The 16,328-nt window shown below is 33.4% G+C and overlaps 2 protein-coding genes and 1 pseudogene across 2 annotated transcripts; 1 reads left to right on the forward strand and 2 right to left on the reverse strand.

Annotated features, from left to right (window-relative positions):
* Positions 1-2,167: 2,167 nt before the first annotated feature.
* Positions 2,168-7,023, reverse strand: LOC143536000 (uncharacterized). Its single transcript, XM_077030093.1, has 8 exons — positions 7,006-7,023; positions 6,836-6,913; positions 4,648-4,743; positions 3,265-4,257; positions 2,886-3,131; positions 2,615-2,805; positions 2,404-2,504; positions 2,168-2,319 (listed from the first exon to the last, which is right to left on the reverse strand). The coding sequence occupies exons 1-8, from the start codon at positions 7,021-7,023 to the stop codon at positions 2,168-2,170; spliced, it is 1,875 nt and encodes a 624-aa protein (XP_076886208.1).
* Positions 7,024-7,121: 98 nt separating this feature from the next.
* On the reverse strand, positions 7,122-11,736 carry LOC143536001 (UPF0496 protein At1g20180-like; annotated as a pseudogene).
* Positions 11,737-11,772: 36 nt separating this feature from the next.
* LOC143536013 (uncharacterized) lies at positions 11,773-14,521 on the forward strand. Its single transcript, XM_077030102.1, has 6 exons — positions 11,773-11,938; positions 13,254-13,302; positions 13,406-13,532; positions 13,663-13,736; positions 14,103-14,175; positions 14,286-14,521. The coding sequence occupies exons 1-6, from the start codon at positions 11,773-11,775 to the stop codon at positions 14,394-14,396; spliced, it is 600 nt and encodes a 199-aa protein (XP_076886217.1). The 3' UTR covers positions 14,397-14,521.
* The last annotated feature ends 1,807 nt before the right edge of the window (positions 14,522-16,328 follow it).

Here is a 16,328-nt window from a genome sequence, read left to right on the forward strand (position 1 = left end):
ATAGACTAATATATAATTAATTTATCAACCAAGTATACCTTTATCGCCTTTCGTGGCCATTGAATAAACTTATTTACGGTGTGCTCCATGATTGATATTCCTTCCTTGACAGACTCGTGAGGGACAGGAATGTACAAATAATTTTTATGGACATAATCGACTTGTACCTTCACGCAATGTTCATCCATGAGAATATCATCCAAAAATAACAATTAGAAAACATGTATTTGAAACGAGGTTTATTCGGTCGGTAAAACCCGAACATTGGTAAAGCCGAGTGTAGTCGGTCCCGAGCGTTGTGGGGGTGAGTCAACGAAAATTCGGCTGGTTTCGGTTACATTGTTTATGGTACCAGAACTAAAAAAGCTCGATAAATTTGAATGTTGTTGGTATAGGGCGTCGGTAAAACCCGAGCGTTGTGAGGGTGAGTCAACGAAATTTTTAGATTTTTGACTTTTATTAAATTTGGAATGTATATATATTCCAAAATTTATGCATTTAAAATCATTAAAAGTCTATCCGTAGCTATGTATTTTAAATGCGGAAATTTTAAGGAAGTTTAAATTAGAAAATATGTTAGTAAATATAATTTAGTTAAGTTATGAATAAAATATTAAACGAGTGATGATAGCTTGCTTGATTTGAATAGATGGACTAAAAGAGAGATGTTAAATTAGGCGCCCAGTACGCGCAAAACTCGAAAACCAGGCGCCCGTAGGCATGAAACGGCTAAACAAAGTATTTCTGGCCCGTTTGGAAAATCTAATAAAGTGAAAATTCTTTGACAGTTGCAAAATACACTGGTACAGTTTGAAAAATATGGTCGAGTTTGACTTTTATTGGTCATATTTGACATTTGGAAGGTTCAAATGATATGGGTTTTATCTGGCCCGTTTGGAAAATCTATGATAGGTACTTGCTGATCAACTTACAAGGGTAAAATGGTCACTAACAGTGGCTTGAATATGATCTTACGTGATAAGGGTAGTTTGAGTATTATGCAAATAAGAAAGCGGAACTTTGGCTGTAATAGTTTCAAGTACACTAACTGGTTTGAACAATATGATGTTACCAAAAATTTATGCCAAAGTAGATGCAAATTCAACATGGTGGGAACCTATAGAATAAATAAAATTAAGAAAACTTATCCAAAATGTTATTGGCCCCAGGTCTATCAATATCAATGCAAGGAACTGAACAAAATAATGTGTTTAAATATTATAATCATACTAACAAAACATACATATGACTGAATTAAAAATAAACACAAACATATTCCACCCCTAAGCAAAGATTAACTTTATTGGCCATTCCTGAAAAAATAAATTATCAATAAGTTGACTATAATAGAAAAAATTAATAAAAAGATTATATATAAATCTATATCAAACCTTCATTTAGTTCAGCATTACCCGTCAACATATGTATGCTCGTTGTGGTCAGATCGTAAATATGTAGCGGCGCCATCAGTTACGTCATTCACCGGTTCATCAATACCAACTGAAAATGGTGGTAGGTCGTCAAACTGATCGTATTCTTCCTCGTCGACGACATTATCAACCCCAAGAATACGTCGTTTACCTTGCAGTACGACATCCCATTTTGGTTTGCTCGGGTCATTGACAAAAAACACTTGTGTTACTATTTTTGCTAGAACAAATGGTTCAGATACATAGCCATTTGTATTAAGGTCGACAAGTGTAAAACCATAGTTGTCAACTTTAACACCTGTATGGTTATCCACCCACTTACACTTGAACACGGGTATGGTGAAAGAAGAATAATCCAATTCCCATATTTCTTGTATGACACCATAATACGAGTCTTTGGCAATTTTTAACATTGTATCATGATTCATCCTGTCGAATTGGGTCGATGTGGCAATTACTGTAACTCCACTATTCTGCATTGTACTCTTTGCATCTTGATCTTTGGTGTAAAACGTATAACCGTTAATGTCATACCCCTGGTAAGATGTTACTCTTATATCTGGACCCCGCCCCAAATTTTCCACAGTTATATCAACATCTTCTTGGCCATTTGTCGTTACCTTGGTTCTCATCCAACTAGCAAACTCTTCGTTATGCTTGTTTTCATACCACAATGATGTCTTGCCCCGATATGTCGACCGTAATGTTTTCATGTGCTCGTGGACGTAAGGGGCAATTCATGTCATGTGTTTTAAGACAATAAAATGTGCAAGTTGTAAAAGACTATAAGTTGGGTTGATTGTTTCCATACCGACACCTCCTTTCCCTTCAAGTCTACCTAAGTGACGAGATTGAGGAACCCCAATACTGTTGACACCGTCCAAATAACCTGTCAATAAATCAAGTATAATTTATATGCAACAAAACTAATATATATTATTGTATTAAAATTTAAATGTTATGATATCATTACCAATGCAGAACTCTGTCACCTCTTCGGAAGTATATCCTTCAACAATACTACCCTCGGGCCGATTACGGTTTCTTACATAAGCTTTTAAGAAACCCATATATCTTTCAAAAGGGTACATGTACCGTAGAAATACAGGACCACAAGACTTAATTTCTCCTACGATATGAACTACTAGGTGAACCATCACATCAAAAATGAAGGCGGAAAATACATTTCAAGTTCACATAACGTCATGATAGTTTCTTTTTGCAAACTATCCAGTGATTGTGGATCAATAACTTTCGAATGAATCATGTTAAAAAACAAGCAAAGTTTTGTGATTGTATGCCGGATTTTATCTAGTAACAATCCACGGATGGCAATAGGAATCATATGTGTCATCAAAACATGACAATCATGAGACTTCATACCACGCAATTTATTGTCTTTCAATGACACCAACCTTTTAATGTTTGCAGAATAATTAGAAGGAACTTTAATACCGTGTAAGCATTCGCAAAACATTTTTTTTCCTTTTTTGACATAGTATAACACGCCGGTGGCAAATTAAAGCCGTTGTGCACCGGAACAGGAGCAAGCTCTTCACGTATTCCCATTTCTTGCATGTCTCTACGGGCCTCTATCCCATCTTTAGTTTTTCCAGGAATATTTAACAATAAGCCAATCAAGCTATCACATACATTTTTCTCGATATGCATGACATCTAGACAATGTCTAACTTGTAAATGCTCCCAATAAGGTAAATCCCAAAATATAGACTTTTTTTTTCCAAATTCCTTTCTCATTCTCAGCACATGGTCTTTTTCCCAACACGACATTTAGATTTTTTACTCGATCAAATGCATCAAATTGTCTTCTTACCTCTTCGTGCTCTGTCTTTCCATTAAACTCTCTTTTTTTATTTCGGTAACGGTGACTAGGCGGAAGGAATCTTCGATGCCCCATGTAAACAATTTTTCTGCAATTTTTTAACCGGATAGAACTTGTATCATCTTCACAAACAGGACAAGCTTTGTAACCTTTCGTACTGTATCCTAACAAATTACTATATGCTGGAAAATCACTTATGGTGCAAAAGATCATGGCAAGCAATATAAAATATTCTTTTTTATAAGAATCATACACATTAACACCTCGACTCCATAGTTTTTTAAGGTCATCTATCAATGGAGACAAATAAACATCAATGTCGTTACCAGGCTGTTTCGTACTTGCAATCAACAACGACATCATTATGTACTTCTTTTTCATGCATAACCAAGGTGGAAGATTGTAGATGCAAAGAAGAACCGGCCACGTACTATGACCATTACTCATTTGTCCAAAAGGGTTGATTCCATCTGAGCTAAGTCCAAACCGTATGCTTCTAATCGCATTACCAAATTCTGGATACATATAATCAATATTTCTCCACTGAGGTGAATCCGCAACATGTCTTAATTTCCCATCATTTATACGGTCTTCTGAATGCCATCGCAATAATTTTGCTTCTTTCTCGTTTGCAAATAATCGTTTCAGCCTTGGTATAATTGGGAAATACCACAACATTTTAGCCGGTGGTCCATTTTTCTTCACATCATCGTCAACTTCACCCGTTTCGTTTTTACGCTTATACCTAGATGCACCACAATTAAAACATTTATGATCATCTTTGAACTCCTTTGTATACAACATGTAATCATTTGGACATGCATGTATTCTTTTAACTTTCAATCCCATCGGACATGTCAATTTTTTTGCTTGGTATAACGATACCGGTAACTCGTTACAGTCCGGAAGCATGTCATGTAAAAGCACTAATGCATCTGTGAAACTTTTATCACTCCACCTGTGTTTTGACTTTAAGGCAAACCACTTCAACACAGCACTAAGTTATGAAAATTTCTTACAACCATTATATAATGGTTTTTCTGAATCTTCAAATAGGCGTCTCAGCTTTTCTTGATTACTATCCTGAATATTAGTTTCTAAGGCGTTATACATGTCATTAAAATTGCCATTGCCATCATTGAAAGTATCATTTTCGTGATCGGTATACTGTTCGTTGTTCGTTGTATTGTCATTGTCTAAATTGATTGACGATGTGCTACGATCATCAAGCGATTCCCCATGCTTTGACCAACAAGTATATCGAGGCCTAAAACCATGTTTTAACAAATGAAACTTTATTTCTTTGATATCATGTGTTTGGAAATTTTTACAGACTGCACAAGGACAAAAAATCGATTGAGCTCCTACATTCACCCGATGAGCTTTAGCGGCCTTCAAAAAACTTTGAACACCAATCATATATGTTGCATTAGTACGATCTCTTCTATACATCCAATCATCACGATCCATCTACAAAATAACATAAATAAATAATTTAACATATAAATAATTTATTATGTACTTATAGATTATAAATGTCACTCATAAGATGCAAAGCTTAAAACATTCTTCTTATGTTACAAATCTTTTTAGAGTTATGCTTTTCTAATTTTCACGGTTCAATATGCAGAAAAAAATTCACTATGTTTGGGATAGTTTTTTTTTTTCCTCAAACTGACTTCAACTCATATATGTTTGTTTAATGAGTTGACTATACACACAACTAAATAAATTGTAAATCAATAACTTATTTAAACAGAAATAAAACTAATAAATTCTAATTTAAGAAAAATAACTTCCTTATACTAAAATCTAGTACTAAGACTATCAGGTATATATGTCATTTTATTTCTCACCTTACAATGGCACGTCAGCGCCACATAATACCCTACTCTAATCCACTTTCTTTCACAATATTAAGAAAATGGTCACTAATTCACCACTTTCATCCCTTTTCAAATAAAGTAATAATATTTATTTAACTAAAACTAATATAATATAACTAAAATACGACATTAAATAAAAATAAAATAACATTCAGTGATAATTTATTATTTATGGCTTAAAAAATTATCGACTAAAATCAATAGCATTCATTAATAATTAAAACAAGTTTAAATGTAAAATTTAAAAAGTAATAAATTTCCTTGATTGCCAACTAGACAATACCACGGTGAATTGGTGACCATCTAAGAAAATAAAAAAAATTAACTTTTATATATATTATATATAAAGCATGAGTGAGAGACCTCTTAATTTTTAAGAGGTATCAAACTTGTTGCTTTTAGTACAAACTATAATGCACAAGATTAAGACATTTTAGGGACAATTTTGTATTTTAGCATAACCAAAATCATTTTACGGTTTATTTTTAATTTATTAAAAATAATTACAAGTTTGGTCCATTAACTTTAATCACATTTTGTTAATTTATATAATAGTTACATATACACCCCTTATTTTAAACCAACTACCCCGACGACGTTTAAACATTTATAACTTTTTCACATGCTAATATTTTTTAAAAAACATTATACCATAAAAACGAGCATTTTATTCTCATTAATTTGAGTATGGTATTGCTATAGTTTTTTCAATTTAAAAACTTAACGTGTTATGTGATTACCATTAAAGACCGACAAACGAATCAGGCGGTTTCAGTCGTTCATGGGTCTAAAAGGTTAAGGTTGGAATGAGTCGATACAAAAAGGTTACTTTGGTATCGGTTAGGACGGGTTTGGGATGAAAGGGGTCAAGTCATAACGAATTTCGGTTAGAACATTGTCAAGCGGAACGGGTTGCAGTCAAGACGAGTTCAATGTAGCGTTACGTGCGCACCAACACCTGACTGAGCGTGCACAATCGTTGTGTGACGTGCTTACTAACACCGTTTAAGATTCCAATGCCGCAATACGAGCATACTATTGCCGTGTTACGTCCGTACTATTGTTAAGTCACGCACATACGGAAATAGTAACACCGGTTACGCATCCGATGTCATGTTTGCGTGCAACCTCGTAGCATCGCACGGGCACGCAACTAGTAGTTACAAAACAAGTAAGTGAATAACAAATTAAAAGTTTCATTATTGCTACCAAATAGACATTAAATTGGAAGAAATTAATTACTAACCTTTTCTTTGATTCTTAAATAATCAATAATGATGGAAAGAGTGCATCCACAGAAAGGGGAAGATCGAGGAGGCTGTGAAGATGATTAATAAATTTAGGGTTTTAATTAATAGATAATGTTAACCTTAAACAAACCAATTTAATAAGTTTTATGAATTTTTGAATACAAGGACGTAAGGGGGCGTGGGTGTGGATATGGTTAGTAAATTTTGAGTTTTAGTTACTAGATAATGTATTTATTGTTAATAAAAAAATGAGAGCTTTAGACGCGGTTTATATAAAACCGCGACTATTACTAATTAAAAAGAAGAGCTTTAGACGCGGTTCGTATAAAAATCGTGGCTAAAAAAAGGCTCAATATTATTTGATGCGGTTGTATAGCTTTAGACGCATTTCTTTTACACAACATATTTTTATGAATATTATGAAACCTTTTTAGACGCGGTTTTCGGGGTAAGCCGCGTCAAAAAAGAAATATCAACCGCGTCTAATGCCCTTTTTTGTACTAGCTAGTGTACATAAGATACATATAGGAATCAACTAAAGTTACGTCTATAAGAACTTCTTTGGTAAGAGGATTTTAGCTTAACGAAAGACAAACTTGGAAAAGAGAGGGCATGAACGTTACATATGTGAAGCAAAGAGTAACGACACTCTCTACACAAATAGACGTGGAAGGTTATATATGAAATTAATACAAAAACATAAACCCAAGTTTTTATTATATGTATATAGAGAGAACATATTATAATCATCAATAAGAGCATGCATCTTAAAGATATTTAAATTAAACACCTTTTTAATTAACTAACTACTACAAGGCATAATCTCTTCCACAAGGGCCCTTCTTGATCTATTGACATTGAGCAAACACAAGTATATATGATCCTTCAATTCTTCCAACTGCTCCATAAAGCGACTCTCATGATCCCTAAACTCCCTCATCACTTCCTCTAACGCGTCCGACTTTAGATTTCCAACACAATTACGAGCCACCGCCCTCCCAAATTCAACTTCATCGTGTAATCTTCCCACAAGTGAACCAATTGTATCAAAGTCTTTTATCAATGTGTATATCCCTTTGGCAGCCACATCTAGTAACACACTAAGCCGTTTAAGCTCACCGACCTTTCTTGGCCATCTTTGCCTTATTGGTTAACCCTAATGAACAAGCCAACAACCCGGCAGATGTTGCAATCCCAACCAACCCATGGAGTGAAAGAACCAAAAGTGCAACGGCTAACACGGTATAAGAAGCTATAAGTGCACAACCAACACCTTTTTTCAAACATACGATAAGTCTTCGCTTTCTCTTTATTCTTGAGTGTTTTGTGGTTAACTTCTTTAGCAAGGGTTTAAGATGGTCACGCATTTTGGGGAACTTATCCGCGCTGAAATCCGATAGGGGGTTTGCCAAGGATGAATACAAGGCTAACTCTTTGTATATTTCACAACATTGATCGCTTTTGTGTACCCTTTCGGCTATCTTGATGACCCTTTTGATTCTATGATGATTTGCATTTGCTTGATGGACAGATTGAAGAAGCTTTTCACATATCTTCCATGATTCTAAGCCAGCATTGAAGAAATCAAGGATTAATAAGCATTGTGTATCAAAGGTGGTAGCTAAATTAGCCATGGTTTCGTGTTCTGGTTCGAATAGGATGTCAAACTGGCGAATGTAATGATCACACGAATTCGATGAAGATGATTCATGTTCCAAGTCTATATGGCTTTGAACTTTGTGGCAAATATCTATGTAAGATTTGGTCCTAAACACATCGAGGTACTCTTTGCTAACATTTGCCTCATTGACAAGCCTACTTGTGGATTGTTTCTTGTATTTACCTGAAACAGCCAATAACAAGAAATTTAAAAAACTGCACGTATTCTAATATGAACATGTTCATACTTCATATATATAAATCCTTTTACTTAAAATATACAACACTTACTATATTCACCCGTAAGGACTAAAAATGTTCACAAGCACGTTTAGTTAAATGTTTAGTTAACCATCACATTAGATTTCCGGTAAGCTTTTAAAGAAATACATTTTCTCTTTCAGTTTACAAATATTCTTAAAAAATCACACATTCCTATGTCATGACCACCTTTTAATATTATTAATAGTTAAATTATCTTTTTGACATAAAATGAAATATAAATACTAATTAACTTATTATATGGAAAAACAAATAATTCACCAGTATAATAATTTGTAACATAATTTTAATAAACTTTATGAAGAAATAATCAGCTAATTTGTACATGTTAAATAACAACTAGCTAATTTGTACATTTAAATAATATAAAGATGCTTATTGATTCTTTGGTACTCGGATTTTTGAATTCCAAATTGGAGTTATGGGATCTATTTTATTGATACTTTTATCACATGAGGAGATTTTATATAATGAAATGGACCTATCCGAGAATAATTGGATAATATTGAGGGCAAAATAATCAAATATTATATTGTAATGCATTAGAACTTTTCTTTAATAAAAATATTAAACCAGAGGTAAACGTAAATGAAACATAATTCTGTAGGCCTATTCCTAATAGATTGACCACAAAATAGTGTATCCAAGTTATAAGAAAGCCACGACGTACTACGGAATTTGCTCTTGCAAAATCATAAGGGCACAACATGTATAAGGTCGTTGGAGCACATGAAGAGGTTAAAACAAAAAGAAAGTTGAATATTTTTCTTAATGGAAATGGGCAAAATCCTTGCAAAAGGACACACCCACCAATGAAGATGGTCTTATGTTATGCCCACAAAATACCATACAATTTGTTAGTTACAAATAAATATGTTATGTATATATATATATGTTGTAGATCACATATTACCAAAACACCTGAAGGTTACATGTAAACAAGAGAAGCTTTTAAAGGTTGATGATGATGGAAAACATGGGAATTTACCTTTGAATGTGAATTTAAAGGGAAATTTGAATCTGATGAGACACATGATCTTCTTTGGGATATATAGAAACTGGACATGCAAACAGATTTGAAGTAAATTAAGAAAGATTACACTTGACAGACATCATGGGTATTTATAGTAGCTAGGACAACAACAAACAGTTGGAAAGTTTGTTTGTTTCACACGTTTCCTTCCATCTTACGTTTGCTCACTAAGATAAAGAGAGGAAGGGATATACATACATACATGCATACGTATGCAATACATACACGTATGAATATACTAAAACATGCATGCTTGTAAAATTCAAAATATATACCATGATATGTAATAAGTATGTTATTTGTACATATTTATTCCATGTAGAATTAATATTAATACATCTAAAATTGAATTACAAATTATAGGCTAATGATGATGCTTAATATCTAAAAAAATCTGTTGATTTGTTGGCAACATTCCAAGAGTTTGGTTTACTTTGGGACAAGATTCATTTGCTTTGCTTCTACCAAACCATAATATGGTCGATTATTTAGGATTTTCTTTAAAAGGAAACAATTTAACATTAAACAATGACAATTTGTTGTAGGATTATCCTTAAAAATAGATTCATTCAATTAATCTAGAAAAGGAAAATCCCCAAGGAACAATAACTTATCAATGTTTCAATAAAGCTAATGGACGCTTACTTCTTATTTAATTTAGTTTTTGATTTATTATAACAATATTATAATGCATATTTTTTTTGGGAAATGCTTCATAAATAAGTGGCTGTAAACACTAAACAGTCAACATCACTACGGTCGGAAATTATATTTGGATCCTGGGATTTAAGATTCTTGTCTATTCTCCAAATGACATAAAATTAAGAGTTAATAGCCATTTTCGTCCCTGTGATTTGCTACTTTCGCCACTTCAGTCCAAAGTTTGAGATTTTGTCAATTTAGTCCTTATAGTTTTAAACATTAGCCAATTACGTCCCCACGTCTAACGGCATCCAACTATGCCGTTAGATTTAGGGGTATTATTGTCTTTCTCCTATTTATATTTAGTTAATTGTCAGTTTCGTCCCTGTAGTTTGATACTTTTGCTACTTCAGTCCAAAGTTTGAAATTTGTCAATTTTATGTTTAATTTATTCAGTTTTTTTTGTTTTTTTTTGTTTTTGCTACTTCAGTCCATGATGGAATTCATTGGTAATTTGGTAAAGTGGTCAGGGTAATTCCCTAAAACCGAACTATATCGAAAAAACCAAAATCGTTTCTCTGATTAATGCATAATAGTTAGGGTTTAGAGATTAACATATCGTAGCAAACATTTGGGTCGAAATCAACATCAGGAGGTCGAATATCCCATATTTCCATGTTTGCTCAAGAAATTAATGCACTAAATCGCATGTGTCTTCTTCAAATCGTGGTATTGTTCTTGAATTCGTCGGATTCAACCCTAGAATTGTAGTCGATATGAAGAATTCAAGAACAACACCACGATTTGAGGAACACACATGCGATCTAGTGTATCGATTTCTTGAGCAAACATGGAAATGCGGGATATTTGACCTCCTGATGTGATTTCGACCAAGATGTTTGCTACAATATGTTAATCTCTAAACCGTAACTATTATGCATTAACCAAAGAAACGATTTTAGTTTTATCGGTATAGTACGGTTTTAGGGAATTACCTTGACCACTTTACCAATGAATTCCACAATGAGGGAGAGTTTAGAAAATGTCTAGAAACTAAATACGAGGGGGGTATGATTATTGTTATCGACAGAGTAAACGTAAACCTGTTTTGGTCGATGCTTGATGGTTTTGGGCTTGGCTTATGCTCTTAAAGGCTATAGACAAAAAAAAAAAGAAAAAAAAGCTGAATAAATTAAACATAAAATTGAAAAATTTTCAAATTTTGGACTGAAGTAGCAAAAGTATCAAACCACAGGGACGAAACTGGCCATTAACTAAACATAAATAGAAGAAAGACAAAAATACCCCTTAAACTAACGGCATAGTTGGATGCCGTTAGACTAGAGGACGTAATTGGCTAATGTTTAAAACTATAAGGACTAAATTGACAAAATTTCAAACTTTGGACTGAAGTGGCGAAAGTAGCAAACCACAGGGACGAAAATGGACATTAACTCAAACTTTAATAAATAGTTAATTACACATCTTATTAATGGGCTTTCTTAGCTTTATACAATTATACCCAAAAGTCTAAAGTAAACACATGAAAATAAAAGTCAAAACAAACAACCTTGTACTTTAAACATAAAACCCAAAGACTTGAAAACAACCCCAAATCAACAAACAAATTTGTGTGTATTATTTCTGGGCCCAATATCCATATTAACTAACACTAACCCATACGCCCCAAATCGTAGGTCTCATCACACATCGGAGGACGGCGTTAACATATAAATAAATTGTTTAAATGACCACCGAAAACACCGCCGATCAACAACCACCGGCAGCCGTTAACGATGACGGAGTTAACCCAGATGAGGAGTTACACAACCTTTTATTACCAAACGTTGATGATCTTCCCGTTTGTCCGTCTTCTGCCATTGAATCCAATTTTGTCTCATACTTTGCTCCTGGTATGCTATTTTATTATTAACCAATTTCTTTTATTTTTATTATTATTAGTATTTTTTTAGTTAAATATTTGAGAGAAAGTATTTGTGGCTTTTATTTACATGTAATTTTAAGCTAAAAGTTAACTAATTTATTGTAATTTGAACCGGTTTTATCTCTCACTGCATTTTCGTGCATTGGGGCGAATGTTCACGGGCGGTGGCCTTAGGTGAGGGTTTTCCTTGGATAACAAGGCGAGTGTATCCCGATGTGGTAAATTTAGCAGGCAAAAAAAGAAAAAAAAACATGGTCATTGTATTTCCCTTTATTAAAGAGTATTGTTTACGTCGAAGTAGAAGGTAAACAGGTAGCTCTTTTTGGATAGCAAAACTAGGTTGCTTAATAATAACATTCATTGATTTTGTGATTGAAACATTATTATTCGTAACTTGTTGGACATGACTAAGTAGTTCCACAGCTTCAGGTGCTAGGAAACTAGAAGTGTCAAAGTCAAATGTGGACTAATGAAAATGTGTACATTAATCTTGAAGTCAAAGATGTGAAGTAGTTTGACTTTGAAAATTCAAATTTAGAGCCCAAACATCATAGTTGTGTATGTAGTATGCACATGGATAGGCACCTTGTTTTCATACATGAATCTTTTTCACAATGAAAAAGTGAGACTGTATTGTCATCTTTATTTCTAAACTTCAAAAATTTATTTGAATTCCAAATGTTTTGGGCTGTTAGATGATAGTAACCAAGCTTCTTCACGCCAACTCAGAAGAACTATAGGCTCGGGTAGGTCAAGTGAACTGATTAATTTCATTATTCGCCTATTTTTTAACTGCAAAAAACATTCAAATTTCAATATTGTTCATTGTAATTTTTTTTTATAAATTGTTAAAGCTAAAATAAATGGATCAGTTATGAGACTTGGTTACCAATTAGTGTTATTGTTTTCAAATTAGCTTAAAGTAACAGGTAAGTGTGAGAATGAAAGTCACCAAGAGTAACCAAGGTTCATAATTGTTTCATTGAGGTCATACGGTTTAACTATTTATGAAAAATTCACAAATGGAACAATATTGAAACATGCCTGGTTTTGTAGTTAGAGAAAGGAATCACTTTAGTGGAACGATATTCAAAGTTTGAAACCTGGTTGCCATTTCATGATTTTATCTTCTTTTCTGTTTGGTTATTGTGAATTTGTGATGACTTGAACGAATTATCAGTTGTACTAAAAAGTATGACTTCAGAAAACTACTTATCTGTTGTTAATATGACGGAATCTAATGTGCTTTTCCGATTGCATTCTTGTGTTTTAAATCATTTTAGATTTTATGAAGCCGGAGCATGATCAATATATTTATCGCCATGCAAATGGGTATGAATCTTGAAACTATCTCTGTTTTGGCATGCCTATTTCTCTAAATATAGTTATTAATATTGACATATTCTATTTCTTCTTATTATTTTTTTAAATAAAGGTTGTGTGTTATTGGGTTGGCTGCTGGATATGTGGCCTTTAAGGACGAAGGAGGAATAACTGCTGTTGATTTTAATGTTGGTAAGTCTAACCGCAGTGAGATCAAGGTCACCGGGAAGCGCAAAAGGGTACATATATTGTTTTATTTTTTAAAATCGATTCTTCTGCAGTTGTGATGAAAGATTGTAGTCATATTTTATTTTACCTTTTTTACGTTATTACTTTGTTAATTCCTGATTTCTGTGTTTTTTTTTTCAGAATGCACAACAGTTTGAGTCCAACACGGCTTTATGTAAAGTATGCACCACCAATGATACTTTCTATATTGTGAGGTAAATAATAATTAACTTTGTTTAATGTCTTTTGGATTAAATCTTTAATTCACAAATTTATTCTCAAATGTAACAAGAGCTGATTTTTGGGGATGTTAAAGCGGTAAATTATGTGTTGTACTTCAATCATAGTACATTTTATTATAAAAGTTTACACTTATTGCAATTTTATCGCCATCATTTTCTCAAATTCATCATATGGTTGCTACTTGCTAGTTATCATCACACATTTTCCAAAAGTTTTATTACTTTTTATATATCTTGAAGTTGAAAGATGTCCATTTTTTTTCAAAAGTCAAACTCTTAACTTTTACTATGAATGTCACTTTACATATCAAAGTTGAAACTTAAAGCGGTTTTTGACAGATGTTGTATTAAAGGCTCTTTATTGGAGGTTAATGAACGATTAATAAAGCAGCCTGAGTTACTAAAATCATCAGTAAGTATATTGTTCAAAGTTATTATCTTTATGCTATTGTTTCAAACTGAAGCAATCGTAAGATTCTTGATTCTGATATTAACTTTGACCTGAACTGTGGTCAACTGCAGGCAGATAGAGAAGGATACATTGCCATTATCATGCCAAAACCGGCAGACTGGCTCAAGGTTAAAGATACGTTCATCACTTTTGACGAGTACAAGAAACTGAGACATATTTAATTGACTTTCCCATATCTTGAACTGCCTTGTTGTGCAAGCTTCTTGTTGTGCCCATTATTCTTTAATAAAGATTATGAACACAGGTTGCATTATGATAAAAAAGGCCCATAAATGTTCACTACATCTTGTGTCAATTTTCTTAACATTTGCATGTATGTTTATTATGCATCTACAGTTAAAGATTGAATTTTTAAAATGAAAAGGCTTTATTATATGATCTGGGGTATATTCAATTTCTACAATTTGGGAATTATTTAATGATTTCATCTACCAAATGTTTTTTTGTTCTATGAACATTTACATTTAACAAACACAAGCTAATCCTTTTGGAGCCACATCAAGTTGTGCAACATGTTTGAGCTCACTCGGATTGGCCGTTTTCTTGACCCAAATGAACATGCAATCAACCCTAGAGATGTCATACTAACATCAAAATAGATATGTTAGGTCTAAAAGCTTACTAAAACTAGACTAAATTGGAATAAGCCTAAAAAAGGTAGATGAATTCGTAAACAAACGTAAACTAATTAACATAAATGAACAAAGATTACAAATGTAAATGAATGAATGAGATCTATACACAAGAACTAGCAATGCAACGAGTAGAACCATGTATGAAACTGAAATAAGAGCACAACCCATTCTTTTGATCCTTGTGTATGCTGTGGTTACCTTCTTCAACAGCAGTTTGAAATTCTGGTAGTGTGTAAGCCAAGAATGAATATGAAACAAGCAATTCATGTAAATTGATAATGTATGGACCCCTTTGAGCTAGCCTGATGATCTGCATGACTTATTGATGGTTATTTGCTTGATTGAGAGAAGATAAAGAATAAAGGTATTGGCTAACAATATATATTTGGTTTTACTTTGTGGTTCTAGAAGGATGTCATTATCATTAGAGCCGAAGCTTGGACAAAAATGTCGTGGGACTCAAATTGTATTAAAATTTTCATAAACGAAAGGGAGTCTAGCTCAAATTTTCAGCCGAAAACGGGTTAAAGTACATTACTGTTAAATAAAACAGGGGGGGCCACCCCCGGCCCTCAATAAGATTTGCCCCTGATTGTCACATGATGATGGTGATGGTGATGACGACGACTACTCTTGAATGATGAAAAAATGATGATGACGACGACTCTTGAATTATGAACAAATAATGACGACGACCCATGTACTATGACCAGATAATGATGATGACCATGACGGCTCAGACCAACATCTTCTTATGTTCTCGGTTATTCAAGAAATTAAAGAAAACATATGTATGGGATACTTAAAAGAGCGATATTGTGTTGAAAAGTAACCTACATTAATATGGCATTCTAGATCATTTCTTAACATTAGCCGATGTCATGAAAACACTCCATTAAATATAGAAAACACATGATCGATGTACTTATGTAATGTGAAAAGGCTAAAAACTCTTGGCCATCACTTTGATGTCTTGTATGTGCATTGACGAAGCTAAGTGAGGGCCCGGGGTGGCCCGACCCCCTGTTTTTTTTTGCACAGTAGTGTTAATTTACTTGTTTTGGTCCGAAAATTTGAATACGTAGTGTAAATTTATCTATTTTTGACTGAAAGTTTGAGCCCCGCCCCTCTCATTTATGGTTTTTTTTAATACATTTTGAGCCCGCCCTCAACGAACTCGTCCAAGCTTTGCCACTGTATATGTGTATACATAGAGATACACTAGAGCACCAATAGAGCATCTCTAACACACAATCAAATATAAATTGTGTTGTTAATTAAACCATTAAGCGTGTTTGATGGTTTAGTTAGTACACTCCTCCGCCTTCATTGTTGTGACATGATGATAGTGAAAGCCCCTCCAGTACACTTGGTCCAAGGGAAGTAAGAAATATTAGGATAATGACTTTATCCTCCTCTTCAAATATAACCATTCCTAAAATATGGTTAATTTGATAT

The sequence above is a fragment of the Bidens hawaiensis genome, unplaced genomic scaffold (genome assembly GCF_021521415.1).
Source record: "Bidens hawaiensis isolate Kalapana, Puna unplaced genomic scaffold, B.hawaiensis_p1.1 tig00010731_1, whole genome shotgun sequence".
NCBI classification, from domain to species: domain Eukaryota; kingdom Viridiplantae; phylum Streptophyta; class Magnoliopsida; order Asterales; family Asteraceae; genus Bidens; species Bidens hawaiensis.

Excerpts from the sequence above, each read along its gene's own strand:
- LOC143536000 (XM_077030093.1), bottom strand. Across the intron at positions 4,744-6,835 it reads CGAAAACCGCGTCTAAAAAG|ATGGATCGTGATGATTGGAT; the intron begins GTTTCATAATAT and ends GTTATTTTGTAG. Across the intron at positions 2,806-2,885 it reads GTTTTGCGAATGCTTACACG|TCTCATGATTGTCATGTTTT; the intron begins GTATTAAAGTTC and ends CGTGGTATGAAG.
- LOC143536013 (XM_077030102.1), top strand. The coding sequence starts at position 11,773 with ATGACCACCGAAAACACCGCCGATCAACAACCACCGGCAGCCGTTAAC. Across the intron at positions 11,939-13,253 it reads TGTCTCATACTTTGCTCCTG|ATTTTATGAAGCCGGAGCAT; the intron begins GTATGCTATTTT and ends AAATCATTTTAG. Across the intron at positions 14,176-14,285 it reads CTGAGTTACTAAAATCATCA|GCAGATAGAGAAGGATACAT; the intron begins GTAAGTATATTG and ends GGTCAACTGCAG.